The sequence below is a fragment of the Aphelocoma coerulescens genome, chromosome 1A (genome assembly GCF_041296385.1).
Source record: "Aphelocoma coerulescens isolate FSJ_1873_10779 chromosome 1A, UR_Acoe_1.0, whole genome shotgun sequence".
NCBI classification, from domain to species: domain Eukaryota; kingdom Metazoa; phylum Chordata; class Aves; order Passeriformes; family Corvidae; genus Aphelocoma; species Aphelocoma coerulescens.
The window spans coordinates 7,622,805-7,648,180 of NC_091014.1; the positions used below are offsets into that span (position 1 = coordinate 7,622,805).

The following is a 25,376-nucleotide window of genomic DNA, read 5'->3' on the forward strand; positions in this document are numbered from 1 at the left end:
GCACATTTCTCCCTGTGCTACAGTATCCAGACCTGTTGCAGGACCCTACTGTAATCGCAGGATCACAGAACTCAATGACGTTGAAAAAGGCCTCTGAGATCATCAAGTCCAACCTGTGACCAAACCCCACCTTGTCAACCAGACCACGACACTGGGTGCCACATCCAGGCTTTCCCTAAACACTTCCAAGGACGGTGACTCCACCACCTCCCTGTCTGACCACCCTTTCTGTGGAGAAATTCTTCCTAATGTCCAACCTGAACCTCCCCTAGCACAGCTTAAGAGCGTTTCCTCTGCTCCCGTCACTTGTTGCCTGGGAGAAGAGTCCAACCCCCACTTGGCTGCAGACTCCTTTCAGGTAGTTATAAAGTGTGATAAGATCACCCCTGAGCCTCCTTTTCTCCAGGATAAGAGATCTGTAATGTACTAAAAAAAAAATACAACTCCCATTTAGGCAGTGACCCGTACTGAGCCTGCTGTTGTGCTCAGTATGGCAGATGCAAGGTGCTGTCAGCAGAAAGTCTGTCAAAATCAGTTTGCAACAGTATGAATTTAGAGAATGTTTTCATTTCTCTTTCTGTAGTCTCTAGTAATTTTTTATCTAGTCTTATTATTATTATATAATTATGATTTTTAATTATCGACAGCTTGATGAGCTAGAAGTGATTAAAGCAAGATTCTGCTGAATATGGTAGATTTTGATTGGGAAATCAGGCCTGAATGTCCACTCATCTAAACATGCTGCCACATCTCATGTAAAGCATTTGGTGCCTAATGCTGTCCTGGTGCAGTGCTGACAGACCTTGTCCCAAATGCCGCCTTTAGGCACACAGGTATCTTGGCTCAGCTCAAATGGAGACTCAGGGTTGCATTAACTTGAGGCAACTCATTTGGGGTGATGTGCAAGTAAATGCTGAATCCCAGGTGCTGAGAGACCAACCCCACTTTTCTGAAGTGTTTGAATCGGCTTTTTGGACTTGTATCTCCATTCCTGGCACAACGAGGACCATCCTGATTCAGAACACACCTTTCCCTCTTTGAACATGCACACAGAATAAAACCAAAGGTTGCTGCAAGAAGGTTGGAAGTTTGCTTGTTTTAAGGACTCTTCCCCGTACACATGCACAGGTTTATGTGCAAAATTGATGTACAGTTGTTGCTCTAGTGATGGATGTATTTCAGTGAGAACTAGGGCTAGTGGGTGACTGTGCTGAAGGAACTTTGAAGGCAATCCTGAAGGTGCTGTGCATTATGTACCATCACCGTTTAATAAGACTTCATGCATCCAGCAGGACTAGAGTTACCCAGCTGCACCAGACTGTGTTTGGGGTATTTGAAGCTGTGGGACTGCTGTCCCACATCCCCACGCTGGTTATCCTCAGTACTGAAGGAACAAGGGAGAAACCCCTGAGAGAAAAACTCCAGATTATTCACTGAATGACAGCATGTCACCAAATAAAAAAAGAAAGCATGAAAAGCAGGTCATGCCTGTCATCTCCAGCGCGAATCCCCTCTGATGCTGACAGCCCTCGTTTCACGATTTGTGCAGCCGCTTCCCTTTCCTTGCGGGATAATTAACAGCCAGGCTGGGCGACGTCTGACCAGGATCTCTGCCCCAGGGTCACCCACACTGGGTCACAGATGTCCTGTCTGTGCTGGAGGAGGAGGACCCAGCCCTGGGAAAGGGTCTCCAGATGATGCAGGGGTCTCCTGTCGTGCACCAACTTTCCCCTGCTTTATTGGCCAGGGTGGAAGGAGACAGGGACATCAGGCAAAAACACTATCCCAGTGTTAATAAAACAGGTAAAGCCTTGTATCTTGATGTCCATGGTTATGAGTTATGTGCATTTAAACCAGCCCTACCACTCAATCTCTGATTTTGAGGGATTTAAAGCCAGGCCTAACTCATGACATGACTGTACATCCTAGAGGAGAAAGGTCTTTTGAAGCAACCTTGAGCTCAGTGCAACCTTCTTGAGAAGCTATCTTACCTCATATTTCATCTTCACTCTTGGAAATGTATCACCCTTGCTCTGAAATCAGACTCATGTTCTGCACAAATCAGGTTCTTCCATGGGAAGTGAGGTGAACTGAATAAGTCTAATCTGCTTTTGTCACTGGTACCACTAACGAGCCCATTGCTGTAAGAATGGACACAGCCCTTTCCTGGTCAGCAGACACATTTAATGCTGTCTGCATGACCACCCCCTGAGCAAAGGGACTACTTTGGTAAATTGGAAAGATGTAATGAAAGTAGTATTTTGGAAGAGAAAGTACTCATGACAAAATGCCCTGGAAATTTATGTTTTGCTAAAAGTCATATTTGGTTGTGAAAAAGTGTGAAAATTCAGAACAATTTATTTTGACTTCCCCTACCAAAAAAAAAAAAAAAAAAAAAAAGGCTTTAATTTGCAATTTTTTTTTTTAAAGCTTAAGAAAAACATGTAATATAAATACTGTCGCAGTCAATATATTTCAATTTTTCCAAACATTGGGTTGTGAATTTTAAAGTCTGAAATGTCTTATCAGGCAGGGCCCTGGACTAAAACAAGGCAAGGAACCCTCAGAGAATGAGAAGTTAATTTCTTCCATAACCTCTTTCCATGGCCTAATCTCATGAGGGTCAGATGTGTTTTGGGAAGACAGTGCTGCTGTAGCTGTGTTTTTCTATTCTCAATTACAAACCATCATGGCCTCGGGGTGATGCATATCTTCCCCACACACCTCCACCACCGACTGCCCAGCATGGGGCAGCTGGGTGATAGAAACTCACAAAGGCTGAGCCAAGATCAGTTTTAATCTGCAGATTTGAGTATTTTGAAATATCTCTTATTTTACACATGCACTTGGTCTGGGCACATTATGCATTCTTACCATTTTATAAGAATATGTAAGAATAATACATTCTTATTATTTATATAGGAGACAAACTTAAGCTCTCAGCTCCAGGGCTTGATTTCTCAGCTCAGGTAGCAAATGCTGAGGATGATGGATCCAGCACCAGGCACTGGCTGTGTTGATGGCTGTCACGACAGGGGTGCCAGCTGCATCATTACGGTACCCTCTGGCAGCACATCAGCAGCTGCAGGAGTGTACAGGATTAGTAATAAATCAAACACATCCTGTGGACGTTGTTGCAGGATATGATTAATTTCCACGTATGCCAATAGCACAGTGAGCCAGCTCCTCCGTTACTATAAAGCTGCCTAATTCTGGACTCTGGGATTTGGCTTGGTGTTTGCTCATTTGAGACTCACGGCCAGTTTGCCCATATCAGCACGTATTATATTGGCTTCTCTGTTGAAGGTCAGATCCTGGTAAAATCTGCAATTTACAGCAAAGGAAGTTTGCCTTGAAGCAATGGACAGAGATTAATGAGAGTTGATTTGCATGCAATTGCATTCCAGAAAAACATATACCATTAGTACATCCTGGGGAAAGGGAGCTCACATGAGTCCAAGCAACGAATCCAAGAGCCAGAAGAGACCACAGTGGACAAAGCCACTGTACAAATGCACAGACAGAAGTAAATGACACTGGATTTTCAACACCTGTTGCCACATGCCAGGGAAAATCATTATGCAATAGAGACTCCTCCACTTCTGCTCCTTACCCTGCTGCCTAAAAGCCCATGTAACCCTCTGCCTGTGGAAGCAGCCAACCTGACCCAGCTCTCCGTCAGCCTGGTACAAATCAGCAGTAAAGTTGCTGTCATAATTCACATTTACCCTTGTACAAATATGGACAGAATTCAGCCTGTTAATATTTCTGTATTTATCATCCCTCCATCCTATCTCCACACTGACTGCAGGCCTGTAAGGGGAATGGGGCTGGTGCAGCCTATTGTAGCTGAAACATCCTGGGTAGGGGGGAAGATCCTAATATACATCTGCAGAATGGCTGAATGAAGTCAAGAGGGAAAGAGCCACTCCTGGAGATCTGTGGGGTGGAAAACCTATTGTTTGGGGTACAACTGAATTCAGACTGTGTTTTCCTGGTGCTTGGGTTGTAATGACATGATTATGTCCCTGCTGAATTGTTGACCTTTACAGTGTTTGGATTTCCTGGTGACTCCATTGTGAAGGGCCCCATTCACTCAGGAGTGTTTACCCAGCTGCAGAAGCTTCTCCAGAGCTGCCGTGCTCAGGAGCTGGACATAGCACCATGGACTGTAGGAAAGAAAAAACCAATGAGCTCAATAAGAATAAAGCTAAGAAGAAATCTTGCTGGAAATGCTGTGTCTGTTATGGGATGGCCTCATTCCATGGGTGCTCTTGCTGGGATCAGCGCACTCAGGGGCTCTACACTACCTTTCCAGGAAAAAGTCATCTTGGTGGCCCCAAAAAATGTGCTATTGTTTTGCACTCCAGTGATTTAGTAGATTTTAACAACTGAAAGAAGGCAGCATTGGTGTTTGGGTTCCCATCCCAAACAGTCTTTAGTGAAAGTAATGGAAGGGATGTCAGTTTAAGAAAATCATCTCAGGTTGCCTGGTGTGCAAGCAAGAGACTTCCTGTCAACTAGAACAGCTTCTAGCTGAGGACCAGGAGAGGGCCTGAATACCCTCTCCCTGGAGAGCCTTTCCCTGGGTAAGAGGATGAAAAGGCTACCCTAACCTTAACACTAATCCCAACACTAACCCTGACCCTAACTCTAACCTTACACACACCCCTATCCTGTCTGTTCACACAACGCAGAGAGCACAGGCCCAGCCCCACGGTAATTCACACAAACATTTAAGGCAGAGTGTGTGCATGGCAAGTGCGTGGGGCCTGGCAGGGAGGTGCAGTGCTCTTGTGCTGCCTCCCACGAGCTGCAGGACAGCACCCCAGACACTGAGTCGCCTCTGCTCCCTCACCCACACATGGAGACTGAGTGGAGCCTTTTAGTCCTCGCTCCAGAATGTGTGTGAAGGGACCTTAATGAGGAGAAGGAATCAAATTCTTTTAAGCACATCTGCTTGGATCGTGGGTAAATCTGTGGGCTGGAATATGGGGAAATTCCACAGAACTGGATTTCCTCTAGTTCACTTTGCTGTATGCAATCCCACTGCTGCCAAAAGGTGACAAAATTTCCATCTTGATGCTGGGCTTGTCTCAGATAGCTACAGAGAGAGAAACACCACCACTGTACAGTAACTGCTTTCTGCAAAACGAGAGCAAGGGAGAGGAGCAGCAATAATAATAAAAAAGGGCAAAGATACACTCAGCCTCTAAGGCTTATAAAAAGCAGCTTAGCCTTCAATAACCAATTCTTTGAAAAGAAATTAATGGAAAAGGTTACAAGCCTGCTCTTGAGCAGAGCCTGTCACACTGCTCTTTCACATCGTTTCTACAAATGGAACAAGTTTGTGGCATTTCTTTTCGTTTCAGATGCCCTGAAATGCTGTATTACTCACTGGACCTTGCATTTTTCCCTTCCCCGTTTGCACAATGCACTGAGGAATTCCTCGTGGGTGATTCAGTGGGAGATGCGCGCATAGCCCAACCTGCACACCCCACACAGCCAACAAAACAGCACCCGCTGCTGCCTCTGCTGGGACACAAGGAGCCCGGGCTATCCAACCCCTGCTTTGTGAAAAAGAAACCATGAAAAGGAGGAAAAAAACCCGGCAGCTGCTGGAATGGTGCTGTCCCTCCACCCGGAGAAGGTGGTCGTGGATTTGGCACGGTTGGGAAATCATATTAAGGGTGGGATGGGGAAACGAACCCTGAACATTGCAAATGTGGGGTTGCCCTTCTCCTGCAGCCGGGCTCTGTCACTAGGTGGTACTGTGCATCACAGCTTCGTGCCTTCTCCTAACTCCTCACTCCTCTGTCCACTCCCTGGGTTAGATATCTTACTGGTAAATATCGTGTTTTGAGAGAGGTAACCTGTTGCTCAAGTCCTCTCGTTGCTCCTCATTTGACACACTTTTATGGCTGAATACAACTAAAGACTCAGAAAATGCTTGAGGTTGGTGCCTGACTTGAGTTTCTGCTGTCAAGCAGCAACGTGTTTAAGGCTGCCTCATGAAGCCATTTGGTGGTGGGTTGCAACACCTTTCAGCTACAGATGCTCAGGCTCATGAAAGGGAAGTAAAACCCAAAGAAACCAGGAATCGTTCTATGAAAACAGGGAAAGAAACAAGATCCTTTTCTTTTTCTTTTCTTTTTCTTTTCTTTTCTTTTCTTTTCTTTTCTTTTCTTTTCTTTTCTTTTCTTTTCTTTTCTTTTCTTTTCTTTTCTTTTCTTTTCTTTTCTTTTCTTTTCTTTTCTTTTCTTTTCCTTTTCTCTTTTCTTTTCTTTTCTTTTCTTTTCTTTTCTTTTCTTTTCTTTTCTTTTCTTTTCTTTTCTTTTCTTTTCTTTTCTTTTCTTTTCTTTTCTTTTCTTTTCTTTTCTTTTCTTTTCTTTTCTTTTCTTTTCTTTTCTTTTCTTTTCTTTTCTTTTCTTTTCTTTTCTTTTTTCTTTTCTTTTCTTTTCTTTTTTCTTTTCCTTTCCTTTTCCTTTTCCTTTTCCTTTTCCTTTTCCTTTTCCTTTTCCTTTCCCTCTCCCTTTCCCTTTCCCTTCCCTTCCCCTTCCCATTCCCCTTCCCCTTCCCTTCCCCTTCCCCTCCCCTTCCCCTCCCCTTTCCCTTCCCTTCCCTTTCCCTTCCCTTTCCCTTCCCTTTCCCTTTCCCTTTCCCTTTCCCTTTCCCTTTCCCTTTCCCTTTCCCTTTCCCTTTCCCTTTCCTTTCCTTTCCTTTCCTTGGTAACAAAACCCATTATCAGTCCTATCACTGCCTGGAAAAGGACAACAGAGATTTGTTGGATTTTCACTGTGCTCCTTTGGCTTTCTGGAAAAAATCCAAGTTCAAGAGATTTGAAAGAACTTGGAAAAGGGGATATTTCTTGCTTGTGCAAGAAAGTCTGAGCAGCCCAGGGGCAGCAGGGCCACATAACACACCCACCCTTGCTCCCATACCAGGTCCTGCTGTACATGCTTGTTAATCCAGCTGTGCCTCCTGTTTTATGGTCTCAGCCCTGCACAGTGACTTTGCTCTTCTCAGCCCATGGTGTGGAAGCTGTCCCTTGCATTTTCAGGATGAAGGTCCATGACTGGATTGACTGCATGAATTCGGTGCTGAGTGATGGTGCTGTCTCTCATAGAGAAGGGTTTATTATGCACAGTGCAGCTTTTATAGCTTGCCTGAAGTTTCTTGTCAAGTACCCTTTTATAAACTCAGATTGTGCCAAAGCAAGTCCGAACAATGCAGGAGGAAACACAGACCCACAGGCATCAAAGGTCTTGCAAGATCCCAAGATCCTACAGTGTCCTTGGCAGTGTTGGATGCAGAGGCCAGTGTCCTTGTCTCAGGCCAGGACAATGGATCCAAGGCAAATTTCTGCTTTTAAATTAATATTCCTATTCATGTTTTTCCTTCAAAAATGAAGCAGCTTATTCAGCACTTCCCAGCATTCAATTACCCCCCAAAAGCCTCTGCAGTCCAGAACAGTATCAGAACAACTGCTGGTTTGAGATGCAGCTTTGTCCCAGTCTGACTCCAGATTCCACATGGCTCTTATGGTACTAATTTAAAACTCCCTTTATTTTTATAGCCATGAAAACTGTCAAATGATAGTGATTCTGCAGATTCCCCAAACGGCCCAGCAAAATCCTTTCAGAGTATTTTTTTCTGAGTGTGTTTCATTTTGCAGGAAGAGTTTCTGGATATTTCAACATAAAAAGGGTGAGCATATTGATGGGATCAAAATGAGGTCAGTGATGACTAACAGAGGAGTCTTCTTCAAATAGCTGGTCCCGTGCTCCACAGCTGCTGCACTACAATGCTCAATCACTCAGCTGCTCTCACTCCTGGGGTGCACCATGGACTTGTGAAGCAGCACTTGGCATCCTGAGTGGCATTTGGGTTTTGCCTCAGAGGAGGTTAGAAGCAATGTCACCTGCAAGCACTTTAATTTGCTTATGAACAGGAGGTAGGGTGCAACTCCTGGCAGGAGTAGGCAGAGCAAAAAATACTAGAATGCAAGAGGAGAAACAGCAGATGGAAGGGAAGCAGGTCTGCATGAATCTGTAAGAGGCCATTACATGGCATTTCAGGGGTACTGCAGCTCTCCAAGGCCACAGGCTTGTCATCACTTTTGGTTTGTCACCCTGCCCTGGTCTCATACCTGCTGCTCAACCCAACTGCACCAAAGCAAATAGTAGCTGAGAATGAAAGAGGAACAGCACATCCCACAAAAAGATGCATGTGAGCAGAAGGATTTGTAGAAGACCTTTCCTTTGAAAAACCTTTGGAGAAAATCCCAAGAGGCCATCCAAATATACTCATTCCTAAAACACAACAAACGTGTGAGACACAGGAGCAAATGCCCCACTGAGAAAACTTATGACTACTCTGTATTAATATCAATTAATCTCTGGAGACCTGAAAGGTGTCTGGAGCCCTGTTAGAGGAGATGGGGATTCTTGAATGAATTCCAGGATAATGAGATCCACTGAGAGTTGGGTTAGCAGAATGAAAAGGGATGCGGTAAACCAGTGGTTATCAGCTTTGACAGAAATTAGCTCTGCCAACCCTTGAGCATTCACAAACCATTTCAACACCATGCATGCTGTATTCCCTGCTGCACTTCCCAGGCCAGGTTTCATTTAGTTCCAACCCTTCCAAGTCAGATGCAAGAGGGAGGGGAAGCTCTAATGGCTATCATGTCTTTCCCATCCACAGCTAATGGGTAAGACATTATCCATGTGTATTAATAAATGAGAGACACTGGCCTAGGCTGAAGGTGAAGTGGGTGGAAGATGGTCCTGGGCAATCCTAGACCTCTGCAAGGCAAATTCATCTCTCCTGGTCACCTCCAGGATCGTGACCTATTGACAGCACTGGTCTCCTGGTCACTATTGACAGCACTGGTAGGAAGGACTTTTTACGTATGAACTTTCTGCTTTATGTACAAACTCCAAGATGAGATGAATCACAGGAATGAGTTTATGCTTCTTAAACCATCCATGGGTAAGTTTTGCTTTTATACATTCTCCCACTCGGGATGCCAGTGGATTATTCCTTGGAGCCAGGACTCAACAAAGGGCCAAGGCCTAATCCCTTGTGGTTGGTTTTGTGTTCACAGGGGGATGGATCATCCCCATAGCTTATCCCTGTGACACGACTCCTTTGCAAAACCAATGGCAGCACTTGAACCTGGTGCTTTCACATCAAGGCCACCCCCCCAAACCCTTACAACCCTAGGTGTACGCCAGTGCATGGACAGCATCTCCAGGCTGTGCTGACTCTGAAGCCTTTTGCTGAGGCTGGGTAATGAAGGCCATAGATGGGAATGACTTTGGGCAGGATGTCCCTGCACAAAGGGCTCCTCACCCATGCCAGGACATCCAGGCACCGTGGTGCATGATAATGTGAAGGAAAAGCCTCGGGGTGCAGCCCCCTCCCAGATTGCCCAGACGATGGCTGTTTACACTGGCTCTTTCACAGGAATTCAGGATCTCAGTTCTGTGCTATATTTAGGCTGCAAAACTACTGATATTTTTTTGGTTGTTGGCCTTTGACACACAAGTGTATTTTCTGAGAGGAAAAATTTCAGCTCTTGACTAAGTGGTGGGAAAATACAACCCCCAGAAATGTTAAATTTTCTAAAACTGGAGCCAGGAGTTAAGAGCTGACAAGGGGAGTTTACATTATAAATACAGTCTGTTGGCTGAGCCAAATGTTTAAGGCAGCCTGGTGTCGGAGACCCAGGGTCTGGGCTAGCAGGACTCAGCTGGCTCCTGACACTTAGGACATCCTGATTATTTACATTTCAGCTTTTACCATAAGAGGAAGGAGAGCTGTTAAGAGCTGATTATCATGGGATGAAGAGGAAAGAAGTTGAAACTGGGACACAGTCCGTTACTGAAACATGTTGTCTGCAAAGCAACGACTTGTGTTTAGGAAAAAAGAAGTAAAAATGTCCCACTTCCAGATTCCTGGTCTGAGTCTGTTGCAGGACTGGGATCCAAGGGGAAAAGATTTCCATGAAAACGGCTTGAATGAAAGAATCCCTTTGTAGGAGGTTATGACTGATAAATCACAAGAATGTTTGTGATATGATATAATAGTGGCAATTAAAAGACATTTCAGATGACGAATGCCTGAGAATATGCGATGTAGTGAACTTCCCAGAACCTCTCTTTTCTGAGATGAACACTGGCTCTATTCTCACTTTAATTAGAAATTACCCAACTCCTGTGCTGCTTATTCCCCTTCCTACTTCACTACCTCCTCATCCCAGTGGCTGCTCTGATATAATTTGTCTGGCACAAACTGTTTCTCATTTGCAGCCTGGTTTTGCATAACCCCTGATTGATCACCTGAGGTTTTGCAAAGCCCAGCTCAGCTTTTAGCCCTGACGATACTCAAAGTTGTTGTCTCAGCTGTGGCTGTGCACATGAGGACCTGCATGACTCTAGGCTCCTGTGGCTGTGGGGCTCTAAAGAATATTAAAAAAAAACATTTGAAAGAAGCAGAGGTCAACCCAAGTACAGCAACTTACAGTAACATAAAGATTCCCAGCCCTCAATCAAGCCTCTCTTCATCATCAGCTACCTCTTTACTGGCACGGAAGTGGCTGTACAAATGTGTTAAGCCCCAGAACACAGAGGGGTTGAGATCAGGCCTCATGGAAGTGGGGCAAAGCAGGTTTGCAATGACTGTAAACCCCACTTTCCTGCCCTCCTGGAGCTTTATGAGAGCCCCTCAAGTCCCAGGGTTCAGCAGCTCCAGCAGCATAGTGACCAGTGAAGTTGGTGAGTAACTGCACACGATGGGGCTTGCAAGTTATGCAATGCTACAGACATGGGGTGACTCCTGCCAGGTGCTGGATAGACACTAATCCCCATTGGGGGGCAGATGGAAGTTCAGAGCATGTAGGAATTTGACCTTGGATAACTTTTTGTAGTTGAGACTTAGCACTGGCTGCCATGCAGAGCTCTTCTCTAGGAGCAGGGGATAGGACTGGGCTAAAACTGTGCTTTGTCAGCTGTTTGGGAGTCTCAGTGGACTCACATGGTTAAAAAAAAAGTCTCCTGGACTGAAAGGAGAGGAAGAAAAAAGGCAGGGTTTGAAATCCTGTAACAATTTCCCTCCAGCTTGGGCTCATAAGCTTCCAATTTAGGAAAACAATAACCCTCCTCTGCCGTGAGCTCATGAACACATGCAATCGTTGGAGATTTAAGTGAATAGTCTTATAGATGAATCAAAAGGAGTGGACACTAGAAATTTAAACTTTATATTTAAACTTAAGAAGTAATTCTTGTGCAAATGTTGCTTGTAGCCACTTGTGGGTGTCAGAGGTGCACAGGGTTTTATCCTTCTCAATCCAACCTGGGAGGGACAGAGGGAATGGAGGAGATGCAAGCCATCCCTCAACTTCAGTGCCTTCTGGTACTTGCACTTGGATGGCCTTCAGAGCCTTTGTTCTGTTCTTTTTCACTATTACAAAAGAGTCATCTTTCAAGTGCCTAATTTGGCCTGTTTTGTCCCTGAAACTCCCATTCCAAAGAGCTCCTGTTTTTCCCTAAACAACTGGATGCTGTTGGTTGAGTGTGAAGAGTTTCTGCAAGAGCACAGATGATTCATGGCAGCATCTTGGATGCAGCTGCAAACACAGACAGGGCAGGATTGGCTCAGTGGCACCAGTCAGCTCCACCTTTGCTCCAGGAGAACATCTGAGAGAAATGGCATCCATTGCACAAGGACTTTGGTGGCGCCTCAAAGGCATGTTACAACAGTGAAGGAAAAAGCATTTTTCCGCCATGATCATGTTCTTTTATGCAAAAGAAGAAACACATGGGTGCCTGATGGAACTGGACCTGTTCTGGGGCTACTGTGAGCCATATATTCAAGATGGATTTCTCTTTGAGGGAGAAGGGGTTGAACCAAAAAAAATGCTCCAGGCAAAACTCCCTGCTGTTTTCAATTACTTTAGAGGATTGAAGTGTTCACAAATGTCTCTCTGGGGAAGCAAAGCTCTTTACCAAAAGCAGGTTCCTGGGAGCCTGTCCCAGTACAGAGCATGTTGTGTTAACTCCAGAAGCTGAAGCTTGATGACTCAAACAGGACTGCTGGGCACTGTCCTGACAGTTGCTGACTTTCCTGCAGGTTTCCCGAATCTTCCACCCAGGCCTTGGATGACATATATTTAGTCAGAACAACATAAATGAGCTCTAGATCACAGGACTGTGGGTGTTTAATACTCGAGCATGCAGTTGGGTTTATCAGTCTCAGCTCTTTCTGGTCTCTGCACAAAGGGCTTGGCACCTCCAGAGAATGACTTCCACAAGACACCTACCTTGGAAGGAACCAGCATGGATGTATTGCCTAATTTTTGATAACTAAAGGAACACAAGATGCATCCCATCTCATGATTGTAGACACTGAGCAGAGAATAGCTAAGCCTAGGAAGAAGCAGTTCAGACCTGGCTTCTGCAAACCCGGGGGATCAAAAAGTATTTCCCTTGCCTTGCTGTGAGATGCATTCCTGTTATAAGTAGGGTGAACTGTTGGAGGCTGTCTCAGCTGAGACAGATTGTATTCCCTGTGGAGAGCACAGTTTTTATCCCTTGCAGACTAAAGCAAAGATGGGGCAGGAATGCCCAAGTCATTGGTGGTGGACTTCAAGAGAGCTTGGCTTTGGGACAGACTCAAATCCACCCTGTCTAAGGAACAACTCAGCATTGCTTGTGTCTGCTCAAGCTGGCGGCCTCTATAAGCTGCTCTGGCAATCCTAACTCATTTATTAGTGGGGTGGCTTTAACACTGTGGAAGACTTTGCCTATGTTCACAACTGGGGCACCCAGACTCCTCTCTCATGAACAGCCTAGAACTGCAGGTTGAGTGTTTCTCACAGGGAGGCAGGTTGGAAAAATTCACAGAGGAGCAAGACAGCACCAAGAACACCTCCTCTTTTAAGAGGCTGCTCTATTTATTGAACAAAGAAAAGCTCAGACATGAGATTTGACCACTCAGTCTCCTCCTACCATCCCTAAAAGTTCACGTAAAGACAAATAGGAGGGTCAATGATGGTTTAAGGTCCCCCTCATTTTCTAGCAGCACTGGACAAGCTGCAGCCCATGGGAAATACCAGAGTGTTGTGTTTGCTAATAATTAGTGAGCACAAGCCCCAGCCCGGTGCAGCTCCATGTTAACTTTAACAGGAAGGAAGCACAGCAATTCCTGAGGTGGTTTAATGGCCCAGGTTCAGCCATTGCCCAGCATGCTTCTGGAGCTTCTCCCTGTCCTCCAGGAAAGCCCTGTGCCTCTTGTCCTGTCCCACAGCTGCCTTGGGACACTGGAAGTGAAGATGAGACCCCACAAGCTATCGAGGGGAGTAGGTGTTTGTACAGGAGGCAAAAGGGTTTTTGCCCCTCCACTGACATCAGTGCTCCTGGGGGCTATGATGGGGCTGGTGGTAGTTGCACAGATCCTACCAGATTGTCCCAGCCCTTCCCAGCCCCACAAAGGCAAGGGAAGTCTCTATCAAATGCTGCAGGCAACTTTACAGTGTGCTATAAAAATACCTGGGGGTGGGAACTTAGTGAGCGCTTCTTGTGCTTTCTCCATGGACAACTTGAATGGAAATGGCTTGAGGTTTCCCCACAGGCTCATTTTTTCTTTTTTCTGTTTGTTGGATATGATTTCTGGCAAAAAAGAATTTTTAGCATTTGCATTTTCTCTCCCCTCCTCTCGCTGCCTAACTCTCTTTGCTTCTGTAATGAAGATGGGGTGTGAAACTGCAAGCCAAAGGTTCCCGAGCTGCTTTTGGAAACATGTGAGGCTCATTATCCCTTTCTGCAGCTGTGGGTGGATGATTATTTTTCCCTCTCTTTTTTGGTGTGATTTTTATTAGTTGTTGTTGGTTTGGGTGTTTTTGTTGTTTTGTTTGTTTGTTTGTTTTCCCAAGAGAAGCAGTTTAAATCTCATAAATGCTTGAATATGTAGCAATAAAGTTTGAGAAGTCCCCAGGGCAGCTCCAGAGACTGTAGACTAGATCAGCAAAGAGTGCTGGGGAAAAGAAATCATAGTTGCCTCCCCACAAAAGTGGGAATTAGGCAGACTGCAAGCCTAGGGCCTGAAGCCTCCTGAACCCCAGCTGTAGCAGAGCGTCACAATGTTCTGAGAACAGAGCAGTGGCCAGAAAAGAGCCCTTCTAGCCCAGCTCCATGGGGGCACCTGTGCCCACGTCAACCATTGTCCTTATGAGCAGAAAGTCAACAGCCCCACTGAAAACCCTTTTGCCCAGCACCAGAAGAGAAAGGATCGGGGTTTGCTGTCTTTAAGGGAGTCAGAAACAGCTCCAGCTACAAACTGAGACTTGAATAAGGTCCCGTTCTCTCTACTTTAGTTAGTTAACTAAAGTGAATTTTGTTGGCTCTTTTCCCCTGCCCACCCAACACTCCCACATGCCTAATCCCCCATTTCCTCAGCCTTCATCGTGCTGGAGCTGACTAGATTAATGGGAAATGTTAATATGTCAGGCCTGGAAGGAAAGCAAAGAGCTGGTTGTGTTTGAATTCCACATTAATCTACTTGGTGATGAAGCAATAAATCAAAACCTGGAAATTTTGCCAATCTGAAATGATGTGTTTAACATTTCAGCCCTTTCCTTCCTCCCCCTTGCCCAACATTGCTTTGCACAGCCTTTTACAGCAGCAGGGCAGGCGTGCAAAATGCTGATTTTGCTCCTGAATCTTTAATTGTGCTTGAACATAATAAGATGTCTTCAAGGCAAGCAGGGTGAAGAACGATGCTGAAACAAGAATGGTATTCCCAAACTGTTCCTTTTTGGGGAGGAAGACCATGTTTCCTCATACGGGTGTGGGGATGTGGGGATGTCTCAGAGTCAACTATGAAGTGGAAACAGTCTGTCCCTTTTTTGATGCACTACCCAGCAGGGTGCCAGCAAAACACCAGGTGAATGGGGGAGAAACCCCAAAGCCCTCCAGGTTAACTCCCAGTGCCCATGGCAGCTGGGGGAAAAACAGCTAGCAGCCCATTGCCAGCAGCGGGAATGCCGTGGGAAACACACCTGAGGTGCATTCTTCTCAGTGAAAATTATAGGATCTGGAAAGTAGAATCACAGAATGGTTTGGGCTGGAAGGAAGCTCAAAGATCCTCTAGTTCCAACCCCCCCTGCCATGGGGAGGGACACATCCCAGTAGACCAGGTTGCTCTGAGTCCCATCCAGCCTGGCCTTGAGCACTTCCATGGATGGGGCATCCACAGCTTCTCTGGGCAATCTGTTCCACTGCCTCATTGCCCTAGTGAAGAATTAGTTCCTTATATCTGATAATTCCTTCCTAATAGCCAAAATTACACTTTTTGCTAAAATATAGAATATTCCATGAATTCACGTCTGCCAGCACAGCAAAAGCTCTTTCCACTTCCTCATTTTAGATTAACACCCAGCCCCTAAATTTTACAGCCCATCTCCCTCCTTAATCCCACTGCCTGTAACTGAACATTTGGGGAGCAATGAGGTACTGCAGACAATTCTGCACTTGTGCCTATAACCTGAAATGAGTAATTTCATCTGATTGTGCCTTGGTTTCTATAGCAGTACAGTTACTTAACTGTTTTTCCAAGCACTTGGTGGATAAGAAGCAGTGTGAGAAAAGTACACAGCACTACTGTCTACAGAGAGTGAGGAATTAAATGTCTGTGAGTGGTATCTATCCTTGAGAGATGGCTCTGCATCCAGTGGTCTGCCTCTGACTTGGTAGGAGCAGTTGGTGGGAATTTAAACAGTCAAGACACATAAACACGTTTTTACTGTAAATGTAGGTCCTGCACTGCCTAATGTTCTTTGACATTGCACAGGCATAGCTGGGAAACTAAAACATTTGTTGATGGATTTGGAGATTAAATAAATAGTGAATTATCTTCAGGATGTTAAAATGCAGAACTGACTGCCTATCCCATAATAATAAGCCAGCCCACCCCCAGTACTTCTTGAAATGTGAGTATTTCTGCAAAAGCAGGCAGTGTGTTAGTTCACAGGGCCATTTGTTTAGTAGGTCAGAGCAGTCAGACATCTGGGCATTGGTAAAAATACATCCGACAGCTCGGTGACATCTTGCACAACTGACTGTCTGAGAGCCCCGACTGGAAGTTTATTATTTGTTAATCTCCTTTTTCAAATGAATTCCGATCATGCAGTCAGAAAACCACATGGTGGATCACAAAAAACACAATTAAAACATAACAAGCATTAACTACAACTAAAATATAGCAACTGGTGAATATTATCCCCAATGAAAACAGATCAAGGCAAGAGGTTTGTTTCAGGCTAGGCAGACAAATGTATCCCTGGGAATCACAGCAAACTTGGGGGAGGATTTGTTTGCCGGGAAAGAAATGCAGCCTGAGACAGATGATGGTACCTTCAGGGTACCCAAAGCCTCCAGTTCTCAGTACTGCTCAGATGGCCTGAGTACCAAAGCATTGCTTACAGACAGTGAAAAATGGAGTCACTCAGCATCCCTGAGACAATTCCAGTCTGGACACCAAGAATGAGGGAATACATTTTTGATTGTTTTAACCTATTTTATAACAACTGCTGCTCAGAGTGCAGCTTGAGCAAGTCCAAGCTTCCAGTTGCTGTGTCAGACTGGATTTGAAGACTGAAGTGTTTCAGATCCCACTCTGATCACTGCAGCCAGCATCACCCCACAACTGTTCTTCCATCTATCTCTGCTAATGCATTGGTGCTGATTTTCTGGGAGCAAAGAAAGCAAAGTCTCTCCAATCACACATAACAGAATTACACTGATTATGTTGATGCCTGGAGCTTGTTTTTTTCCAAGAACCCACTGCCTCTTGCATTGGCAGTAAATCTGGACTGTACCCTCTGTACAGTTTTAGCTTAGATTTTATATATTTTGTAGATGGGACAGTAGAAGGCAACTGGGAAGTTTTGGAATGTTTGTGTGGTGGAGACAAAAGACTAGGTCAAGGATACAAAAAAAAAAAAAAATCAGAGTCAGTAGCTGTGTGCTACTCTGCTCTGCTACCCCCAACTCACTGTCAGCAAATGGCACCAGAGGCACATATGCACTGAGATGTGATTAACTCAAAGAAAAGCACAAAACATACTTTTCAGAGTATGAAAAAGCTTGGCTTAATTATACAAAATTGACTAATACTTCTTTTTAATGTTTCTTAGGATTTTTCTGGTTCTGGTACCAGGCCGAAGTCCTACACTGATCTGCTTCGCTCTCAAGGTGCAGTAGCAACAGGGATTAATATATAATAACAACAAAAACTAGCATTGTTAAGAGCTTATTTTCTCATCTAAATAATCAGCAGTGGAAGAAGTTTCTGTCTCTGGGAAGTGATTAAACTGTCAGGCTTTCTGTCCAAGCAATATTCTACTAAAACACCCTGCCAGCATTTAAATTGGAGGATGCTGGCTACTGGAGGAAATGCTTTTAGGATTAATATACGTAAGTGTAGAGTTAGCTATCAGCTCATGCTGGTTGCTAATAACACTGCTGCTGCTGGAACTCTGCAGTGATGAGCTATGAGATGCCTTTCCCAACAAACCTCCACCCAGCAGCAATTCTCCTGGTACCTGACCCAGCATTTCAGATCCTCTCCAAAGAATTGCAAGCTCATGGACACTGACAAATAAAGTGACGTGGTTTTACTGAGATTTTGCAGATGTTCACAGATTCTGTCTGAGAAACAAACAACTATTCAAGTCCCTCCTGCCCTGTGAGGGTTTTCAGGCTGCATTAATGCCTTTTTGGGTGGGGAGGGAGGCACCTTTGCTGGTCCCATCTCACTGGGGACTCTGACAAAGAGGATAAACATGCCAGGATCATGATATAATGCCATGGGGGCTGGTTCAAGGCAGTGCATTTTGCAATGGAAAAAGTGCATTTGTGGATGTGCTTGGTGCTCACAGCAACCTAAATCTGCTGAAAGAACACCAATCTTGGGAGTCTTCACAGGCAGTGGCATTCCCTGATGCATGGTGCATGGGCTGGAGTACATTATCAGTAATCAGAATCTGGACACATCTGTAAACCAACTCCTTAGTTTTTGAGGATGATTTTATGCACGTGGAGGGTAAAAATGAGGTTCAGCATTGAGCCCTCTTGCTTCCTCCTCCCCTTTCCCAGGCCCATGCGAGCTGATTGGCTTCAGGTTCAGGTTCCTAAGACAAGCTGAAGAGAGAGGGTGGGGCAGCCCCACACCATAGGCAGCCTCTGCACAGACTGACCTGTGGGTTCGCCCCAGCCAAGAGCCAGCACAGCCCAGGGAGGGCAGTGTGGTTCACTTGCAGCCATCACAGTGGTACCTCTCAGTGGGGTTTCAAAGTCAGGCCCTAGGCTATGGGTTTGTGTTACTGGCTGTGGGCATCTTCTGGAACAAACAAATACTTAAAATAAAAATGCTGCCCATGCCTGCTGAACTCCAAGGACTATAAAATCTATTCCTTAAGTCTGCTGAAACCAGAGCATGATTTGAAGCTGGTTCAAAGTTTGCCAAAATTACTAAGAGCCCTGCCCTGGTCTCCCTCTAACCAGCACACACAATTTCTACAGGCTTTTAATCTGTTGCCTTCTGTATGACTTGGCTTCACACATGGAGACTTCCACAGCACAGGAAAAGCAAAATACCAAGTAAATGGGAGTAGCAGAAAATGTCTTTTCCAGATGCGAATACCAGTCACTCCAGTGTCCTGCATTAGACAAATCTGTGGAGATGATAAATATTGTCACCGGCTTGTCCCCACAGCAGAATAAATGTCTAGCCTCAATTGTCTAAAGCTGACAAAAAAAGCAGACAAGCTGGTTGGTTTACAGTGTCATTGCAACCTGGACTTACCTATGGACTGGAATGGGTTGCTTTTCAAAGTGACATTCAGTTCTAGTTCCTTCTGTGATGTTCAGTTTATTTAACCCAGTTTAATCAATCTCAAAAACACACACAGTTTATTAGAGCTGTGTCACTATACCTCAAGCTGCAAGCAGTTAATGTAACTCTACAGAGAAGCCAGTCATCCTAGCCCCAAAGCTCTCTATACCACATAAACCATACATCAAGCAAATCAGAAATTTTAGGCAATCAGATGCCTGGGACTTTGCAAGATGAAGCAGTCAAAAGGCATTGCACAAGTCACTTAGGGATTAGTGCTACTACAGTTTAAAACCCTTTGCAAATGCCCATTTTCCACAGATTTGGTGACTTTAGGCATCCTTCCCTCTGGGTAGATTATAAATTATTCCTGTGCAGCTGTAGGGACAGCCTGAGGATGCAGAAAACTAAGGTTGTACTTACGAGTATAAAGCTCAAAGAAAGGGGATATAGCAGATTGAACCTTAATTTGCTTCCACTTATTCCCCCCTGATCTGTGGGAAGGAGAGTTTGGACCTGTGTTCCACCACAGGAGACCCCATCACCATCCTCCAAATTAAAATGTCTCTCCTGGCACCCCTCCCCTCCCCACAGTGTCCCCTCTGTCCCACCGCTTGTGTAGGACCCAAAGTAGTAGGTAGGAACAGAACAGGACCCTGTGAGACTCCCAGAGGGTCTTCCCCCTGCAGCATTGGGGTTTGTGGGTCTGGACTGGTGTTTTGTTACCCTACCTGATAAACATCTCTGGAAATGCACCATGGCTTCAGCATGAGCTGCAGGACCCTCAGGTTTCCAAAGCGGCAAGTCCTCAGAGCCCGGGACGTCAGGCTCCACACCAGGCTGTCCCAGCTGTAGAGCAGATCCTCAAAGCCAAAGAGCACAGCAGCCATGCCAGCACCCTGGGTGAATCACCCCAGATTCCCTGCTCGGAGGCAACCAGCTAATCCCAAGGCGCCTTATGAACTGCAAGGTTAAAGAGTCACTGAAATTTCCATAAAAGAAGGAGAACAAAAAGCAAGGGAAAAAAAATAACCAAACCACCAAACCAAAATGGACAACAAAAAGCAGCAGCCAAAATAAACTGTTTGGGGATGTGTGTTTCTCCCTTTGCATACGCCCTTCTGGATGTTTTCCCCTCTTCTCCCTCTGTGTATCTTCTCAAAGCGACTCCTGCTGCACCCAAGCACGAGCAAGGAAGAGGTAAAAATACCTCCCCTGACTTAGGAAGGCATCTGCACATCCCTTGCAAAGGACTTCTTGGTAACGCTGCATCACTTCCCAGCTCTCCGCTGCAGACCCAAGAAGCAAACTCGGATCCAAAGTCATCACTTTGCATGCTCAGTCCTGGGACTCCATCCAGAGGGAAGAAAAAAGCCGCTCACTCTCCGTCTGCCAGCATTCCCAAGACATTCCACTATTGGACTTAACTCTTTCAAACACTCCCGAAGAACTTCTGAGAAGGCACTTCTGCCACATGTAACATTTCGTCCTTTCGTTCCGTGTGTTAACTCACCATTGCACAGTTACACTCCAGTCTTTTTCCCACCCAGCTGTCTGTTCTGGAGCCTTTTTATGTTTTGGACTCATAACAGAACTTAATCTTTACACGAGAATTATGCAACAGTCGGCAAAGCACCTTATTTACCCACGGGGTGATAGTTTGGAACGTTAAATGGATTAAACAATGGCCTTTTAATATCAGTCTGATTCAGTTGGTGTTGAGATATTTTTAACCCTTGGTGAGCTTGCCTTCATAAGGGTGGGTCTCATATGAGCAAGGCCAGGAGAAAGTTCCAGAAGAGCTGGATGCCAAAATACCCTTTTTGGTCTATGGATACAAAGATTCACTCCTGGTATTCCTTCCTAAAATAAGTATTGAGAAGACATCAGTTCCCTGCCTGCTTCCCTGCAGGAGCAGCTTGTCTGGGTGGAGACTTCAATGCTGTCAATATCTATGATGAGTTCAGCTGAGGGAACTAGTCCATTGAGGGTGAAAATATATCATAAAGATGAGGATTTTGCAGTTCAGTTAAATCACTGCAAAATCATGGAGTTAAGTTGCAAGACATTTTCCAAGTAAATCTAATGAGTGCTACTTCCTATTTAATCACCAGGTAGAGAAACTGAGGTTGGAAGTATTTTTATCAAAGGCACAGTGCAAGCCAGTGCCCTTGGAGACAGCTGCCTGTCAGTGTTTTTTCACTCATTTTACTCTCTCTTCAGAGGAATGTGTGCAAAAAGGCCACAGAATTTGGAGGGAGCAGACAGGAGTCAGCTGGAGGATGCCTACGTGGAGGCACTTCCTAGGAGGCACTTTTTAGAGGGGTAGGGAGGACAGCTTGAGCTGAAATCATGAGGGACCTGCACGCACTGAACTCCTAGAACTGCTGGTTTAGCAGCGGAGAGAAGTCATCATTTCCAAAAAGCCTCAATGTCTTCCCTGATTCAACTCCCTGGATAGGGAAGGAGCAGGAATATTAATATCTGCTTGATTTTCTGAATGGTCTGTCCCACCATGACCCCATCCATAATTTGTTCTTTGAGGACTGAAGGACACGGAGCGAGCTGTGCGTCACGATAACAGCACAAGGATGCTCGTCAGCTCATTGACAGGGCAGGTGGAGGGCCAGGAAAGTACAGCTGCAAAATTCATGTTCTCAGCCTAATTGCTTCTTCAGGACTTCGTTTTCAGAGTGGCTTCATAAAATATGGTAATAAAATCGTAATAATGTTTCCTTTAAACTTGTTGGGAGCTATTCATTCTGCAAAGTGCAGTTTTCCTTCCTCCTCTCCCTGTCCCTGCCTGCTTTCTTGGTGTTGAGCCTTTGCTGTAGTCTCCCTATGCTCATTCTCTCTTGGTTATTTTCCTGCCTGTAAACTCGATAACACACTGCTTCTGTTAGCAGCAATGTAGACAAGGGACCACGAACATCTCCATTATAAAGCCTCATTTGGAAGAAAGGAATTGTACATATATATATATCTATATATATATATCTATATATATCTATATATATCTCTATATATATAGATATATCTTACTTGACTAGACAATATTTGCCCCAGGCTACAGCCTGATACGTAAGATCTCTGCCTGGGAGCACAAGAGAGGAAAAGAAAGAAATGTGTTTGATAAAGGAAAACAGAGGTGGGAAAAGAAACCACAGCAAGTGATTGCTCTGGGATGTGACCTAACTCCTTTGGTATTCTGGAAAGAGGAGAGGAGGGGAAATGGAGGATATACCACAGTTTTAAAATTAGCTGCTCCATATGTGCATCAAGTCTTTCCTAACGGCTGAAAGGAGATTTTCAGCCCCTGTCCCAATTCAGTAATTACTCAACAGATGAGGGCAGCTCTGAAGGAGCCTTTTCACTTGGCTGATGACATAATCAGACTTTCTGAAAACAGTTCTCCAATGTATTTATTTAACTGATAGACTGGAGCAGTCTCCTTAGGAGTCACTTGAGTCTATAGAAGGCCCAGTGAACATTTCAGTGGATAGATTTACCTTCATGATTAGAGAAGATTGTCTGGTTTCCTGCAGAGGTTTTCCTGCTGACCAGACACAAAGTATTTTTTGAGAGGGTAAAAGCTGCCTGAGTACAGATGGCACACCCACCTTGCAGGACACAAGAGAATTGCAACCATGGAGGTTTCTTGGGCGAAGATAGCCCATCCTCTCTAGAGTCAAGGGATACTCTACCAAAAGAGCTCTTTTCAAGCAAGACACCACAGAATGTGCTCTTTCTTATCCAAAATGGTCAGAAGAGGTTATTGCAACAGGGAATGGCAGAAGAGAGAAGAAAAAATTATTGAGAATTGGCAGCTTGGCTCTTCCACTGGTGTACCATTTGAGCAATTTCTGTAAAATCATATTACAATTTTATGAAACATGCTCAACTTCCCCTTCACTAAGATAAATTAGGAGAAAAAAGCCCTTTGCGCTCTACATAGATCTATAGACATTTGCAGGTCTTTTCCTCTCTAATTATGTGCTGATTATTTCCCGCTGTTTCTGAGAAAATGTCAGCCAAAACATTTACTATGAAACCTCCCACATTTTACTGACAGTCCAAAGGCTGTTACTAGGGTATAAAAATAGCTCCTTATTTCCCTTGAAAAAAAGGCAAAAAACCAACCCTCCTTGAGCTGCTGTGTTGTTTCATGGGACTGTCAGTGGGACTTGAAGGCTGGGGGTGGATTTCCCATCCCAAGCCCTGCAGGCATCTCCTCCTCTCTGCAGACCCTGCAAATCCCTGCTGTGCACTGGTGTAGGTGGGTGCTGCCTGCACCAGGAGCTTGACAGACAGGTCCATGTTCACCTTTGTATATTCTGGCCTTGGAAAGAGCAGTTCAGCATCTCTCTCCAACAGGCTCTAGAGTAAACTTCTACCCACCACTTTCTGATGGGTGTGGATGTGTTTGGTTGAAAGAAGGACGTGCCGGGTGGGAGGCAGTTTCCTTTGGTTTGCTGTAGACATACCAGAAACATCCTGTTTCTGCTCCACACATGGCCCCAGTCCCTGCAGCTCCAGCCCAATGTGGTCTTTTAGGTTCTATTTCAAATTCATGGCCCTTTTTAATCTTTATTTCTCTACAATGTAAAGAGGATTAATGTTGTCAGAGCTTTGTGCCCAGAGTTCCCTTTCATGTCACAGCTTCATGCTTTCTTATGATGGAGATGCTTCTTGAGATATTTAACTAGCTGCAATTTTCTCCTTGTGCCTTGATGGCACATCATTGTCATGTGTGATATGATGGAACAGTTAAGGGATGTCCCACTGCCAAGTAATCAAACACATGGATAAGGAGCCACCCTTCTCCCTTCATATGTACCCAGGTAGAGCCAGGGCACTCGGTGGGGACTTGCAGCAGTGACCTCTCTCCTGTAGCTGCACTGAACCACAGAGTTCCAAGATTTCCAAATGGTCCTTGTGCACCAGATCCACTTGAGAACCTGTGCCTCTGAGTGCCCTATTTCCACCCAAGTCAAGGTGCTGTCATTCCTCATGCTGACTCATCTGGGCTTCTCTGTCTTTCCCCTGACGTGTGACCTTGCTGCCATCCAAGGAGGGATCATGGAGGGTTTCTGTCTGTTCAGTAGGAGCTTCCCAGAGTGCAGGGACTGCATACTATTAGCTCTATTTCTTGTATTTTTGTGCTTTGTCTATATAATAAAAGCTTTGAGGGAAGGGTTTAGAAGGAACTGGGAATAGCATTTGAGTTGAAGAAGCAAATCCTGAGACCTTAAAGTCTATTATACAGCATATATGTTCTAGACAAAGGAAACTCTCCCAAATCTAAGAGGAGTGAAAATAAAGTGTAGATGTCCACACTGGATCTGCTGAGAGCTTTGATCAGCTAACAGTTGGCTCTGCATTAATTTTGATTGCTAAAAGATTGTGACCTCAGTCTGGCTGGGCCACAACATCTGGACAGTGATCATGCCTGAACCTTTACAGACTTGAACAGGAGGCACCAACACCCCTAGGTCACCTCTCTTGAACTGTTAGACAAGAAGTTTTTCTTGGAAGCATCAGCCCAGAGATATGCTGCCCCATGCAAACATGATGCCTGTGCCTGCACTGCTTCAGTTCCCTCCTAACTCTCACCTTCCACATGCTTCCAAAACCACAGATATGAACAGCCTCCCTGTGGCCCTCTTGATCTGCCACCACTGACAGACCTAAAAGTTTCCTGCAGAGAAAATTCAAGAAACTGAAGACTTCCCTGCTGGTTGCATTTTAGGACGAAGATTATGAGTCAGAAATCCTGGCCAATTTCCTCAAGATGTTCGCACGAGTCCATATGGCCTAAAATGTTCCATAATGAAATGAACTGCTGCTTCACAGTAATAACAGAATGAAAATTTACTATTCCAGTCATCCACCTTGATCGTAACGTTTCTAAAGCTCTTTGAAAATGTAAAGTGCTCTGGTAGTGCTAAATATTATCATTATGCCAACAGCAGCTCCTTCTGCGTAAGGCTGTTCATATCCTCACTCCAGAGAGATTTTTATTGACTGGCAGAGGAGAGTATGTCATCTCCTCAAATAATACACATTTCATTTCCTAAAGTAACTTGTGTTAGTGATTTAACAAGGTTTAAAAGTAGGTGAATCCTATAAAGCAGGGCTTGTACTTGTCCCTAATATTCCACCAGCTGAAGTGATTTTCACTTCTACTATGCAGAAACGTGAAAGAGATTGTGCAGAGATTTGCTATTCAATCCTCTTTCTCCATGGATGCCATGGTGAATGAGTCTGCAGGAGGGGATGTAGGTCAGGACAATGTATTAAGGAAATAGTGCAGAACAGCCACAGAAAGTGAATGGCGAGATCTTAAATACGATTATTCACTTTGGAAACCCAAGCTTATGATTAACTCTGATCCCGCTGGGCACTGTAACGTCCTGTGACTGGGCTCTCCAATCAAAGCAGCACATGCTTGCACATGCCCATCACCACAAGGTTCCTCT

The 25,376-nt window shown here is 44.9% G+C and overlaps 1 protein-coding gene across 2 annotated transcripts in view; it reads right to left on the reverse strand.

Moving 5' to 3' along the window:
* Positions 1 to 19,961, reverse strand: part of FRMD4A (FERM domain containing 4A) — a 174,632-nt gene extending 154,671 nt beyond the window's left edge. The window contains exon 1 of one of the 2 annotated variants that reach the window (XM_069035126.1): positions 19,629 to 19,959. In XM_069035126.1, the coding sequence (XP_068891227.1) occupies positions 19,629 to 19,787 (159 nt within the window). In that variant the 5' untranslated portion in view covers positions 19,788 to 19,959. Of the gene's footprint in view, positions 1 to 19,628 lie in introns of both variants that reach the window. The other variant, XM_069035136.1, reaches the window with a different exon arrangement.
* Between the last annotated feature and the right edge of the window lie 5,415 nt (positions 19,962 to 25,376).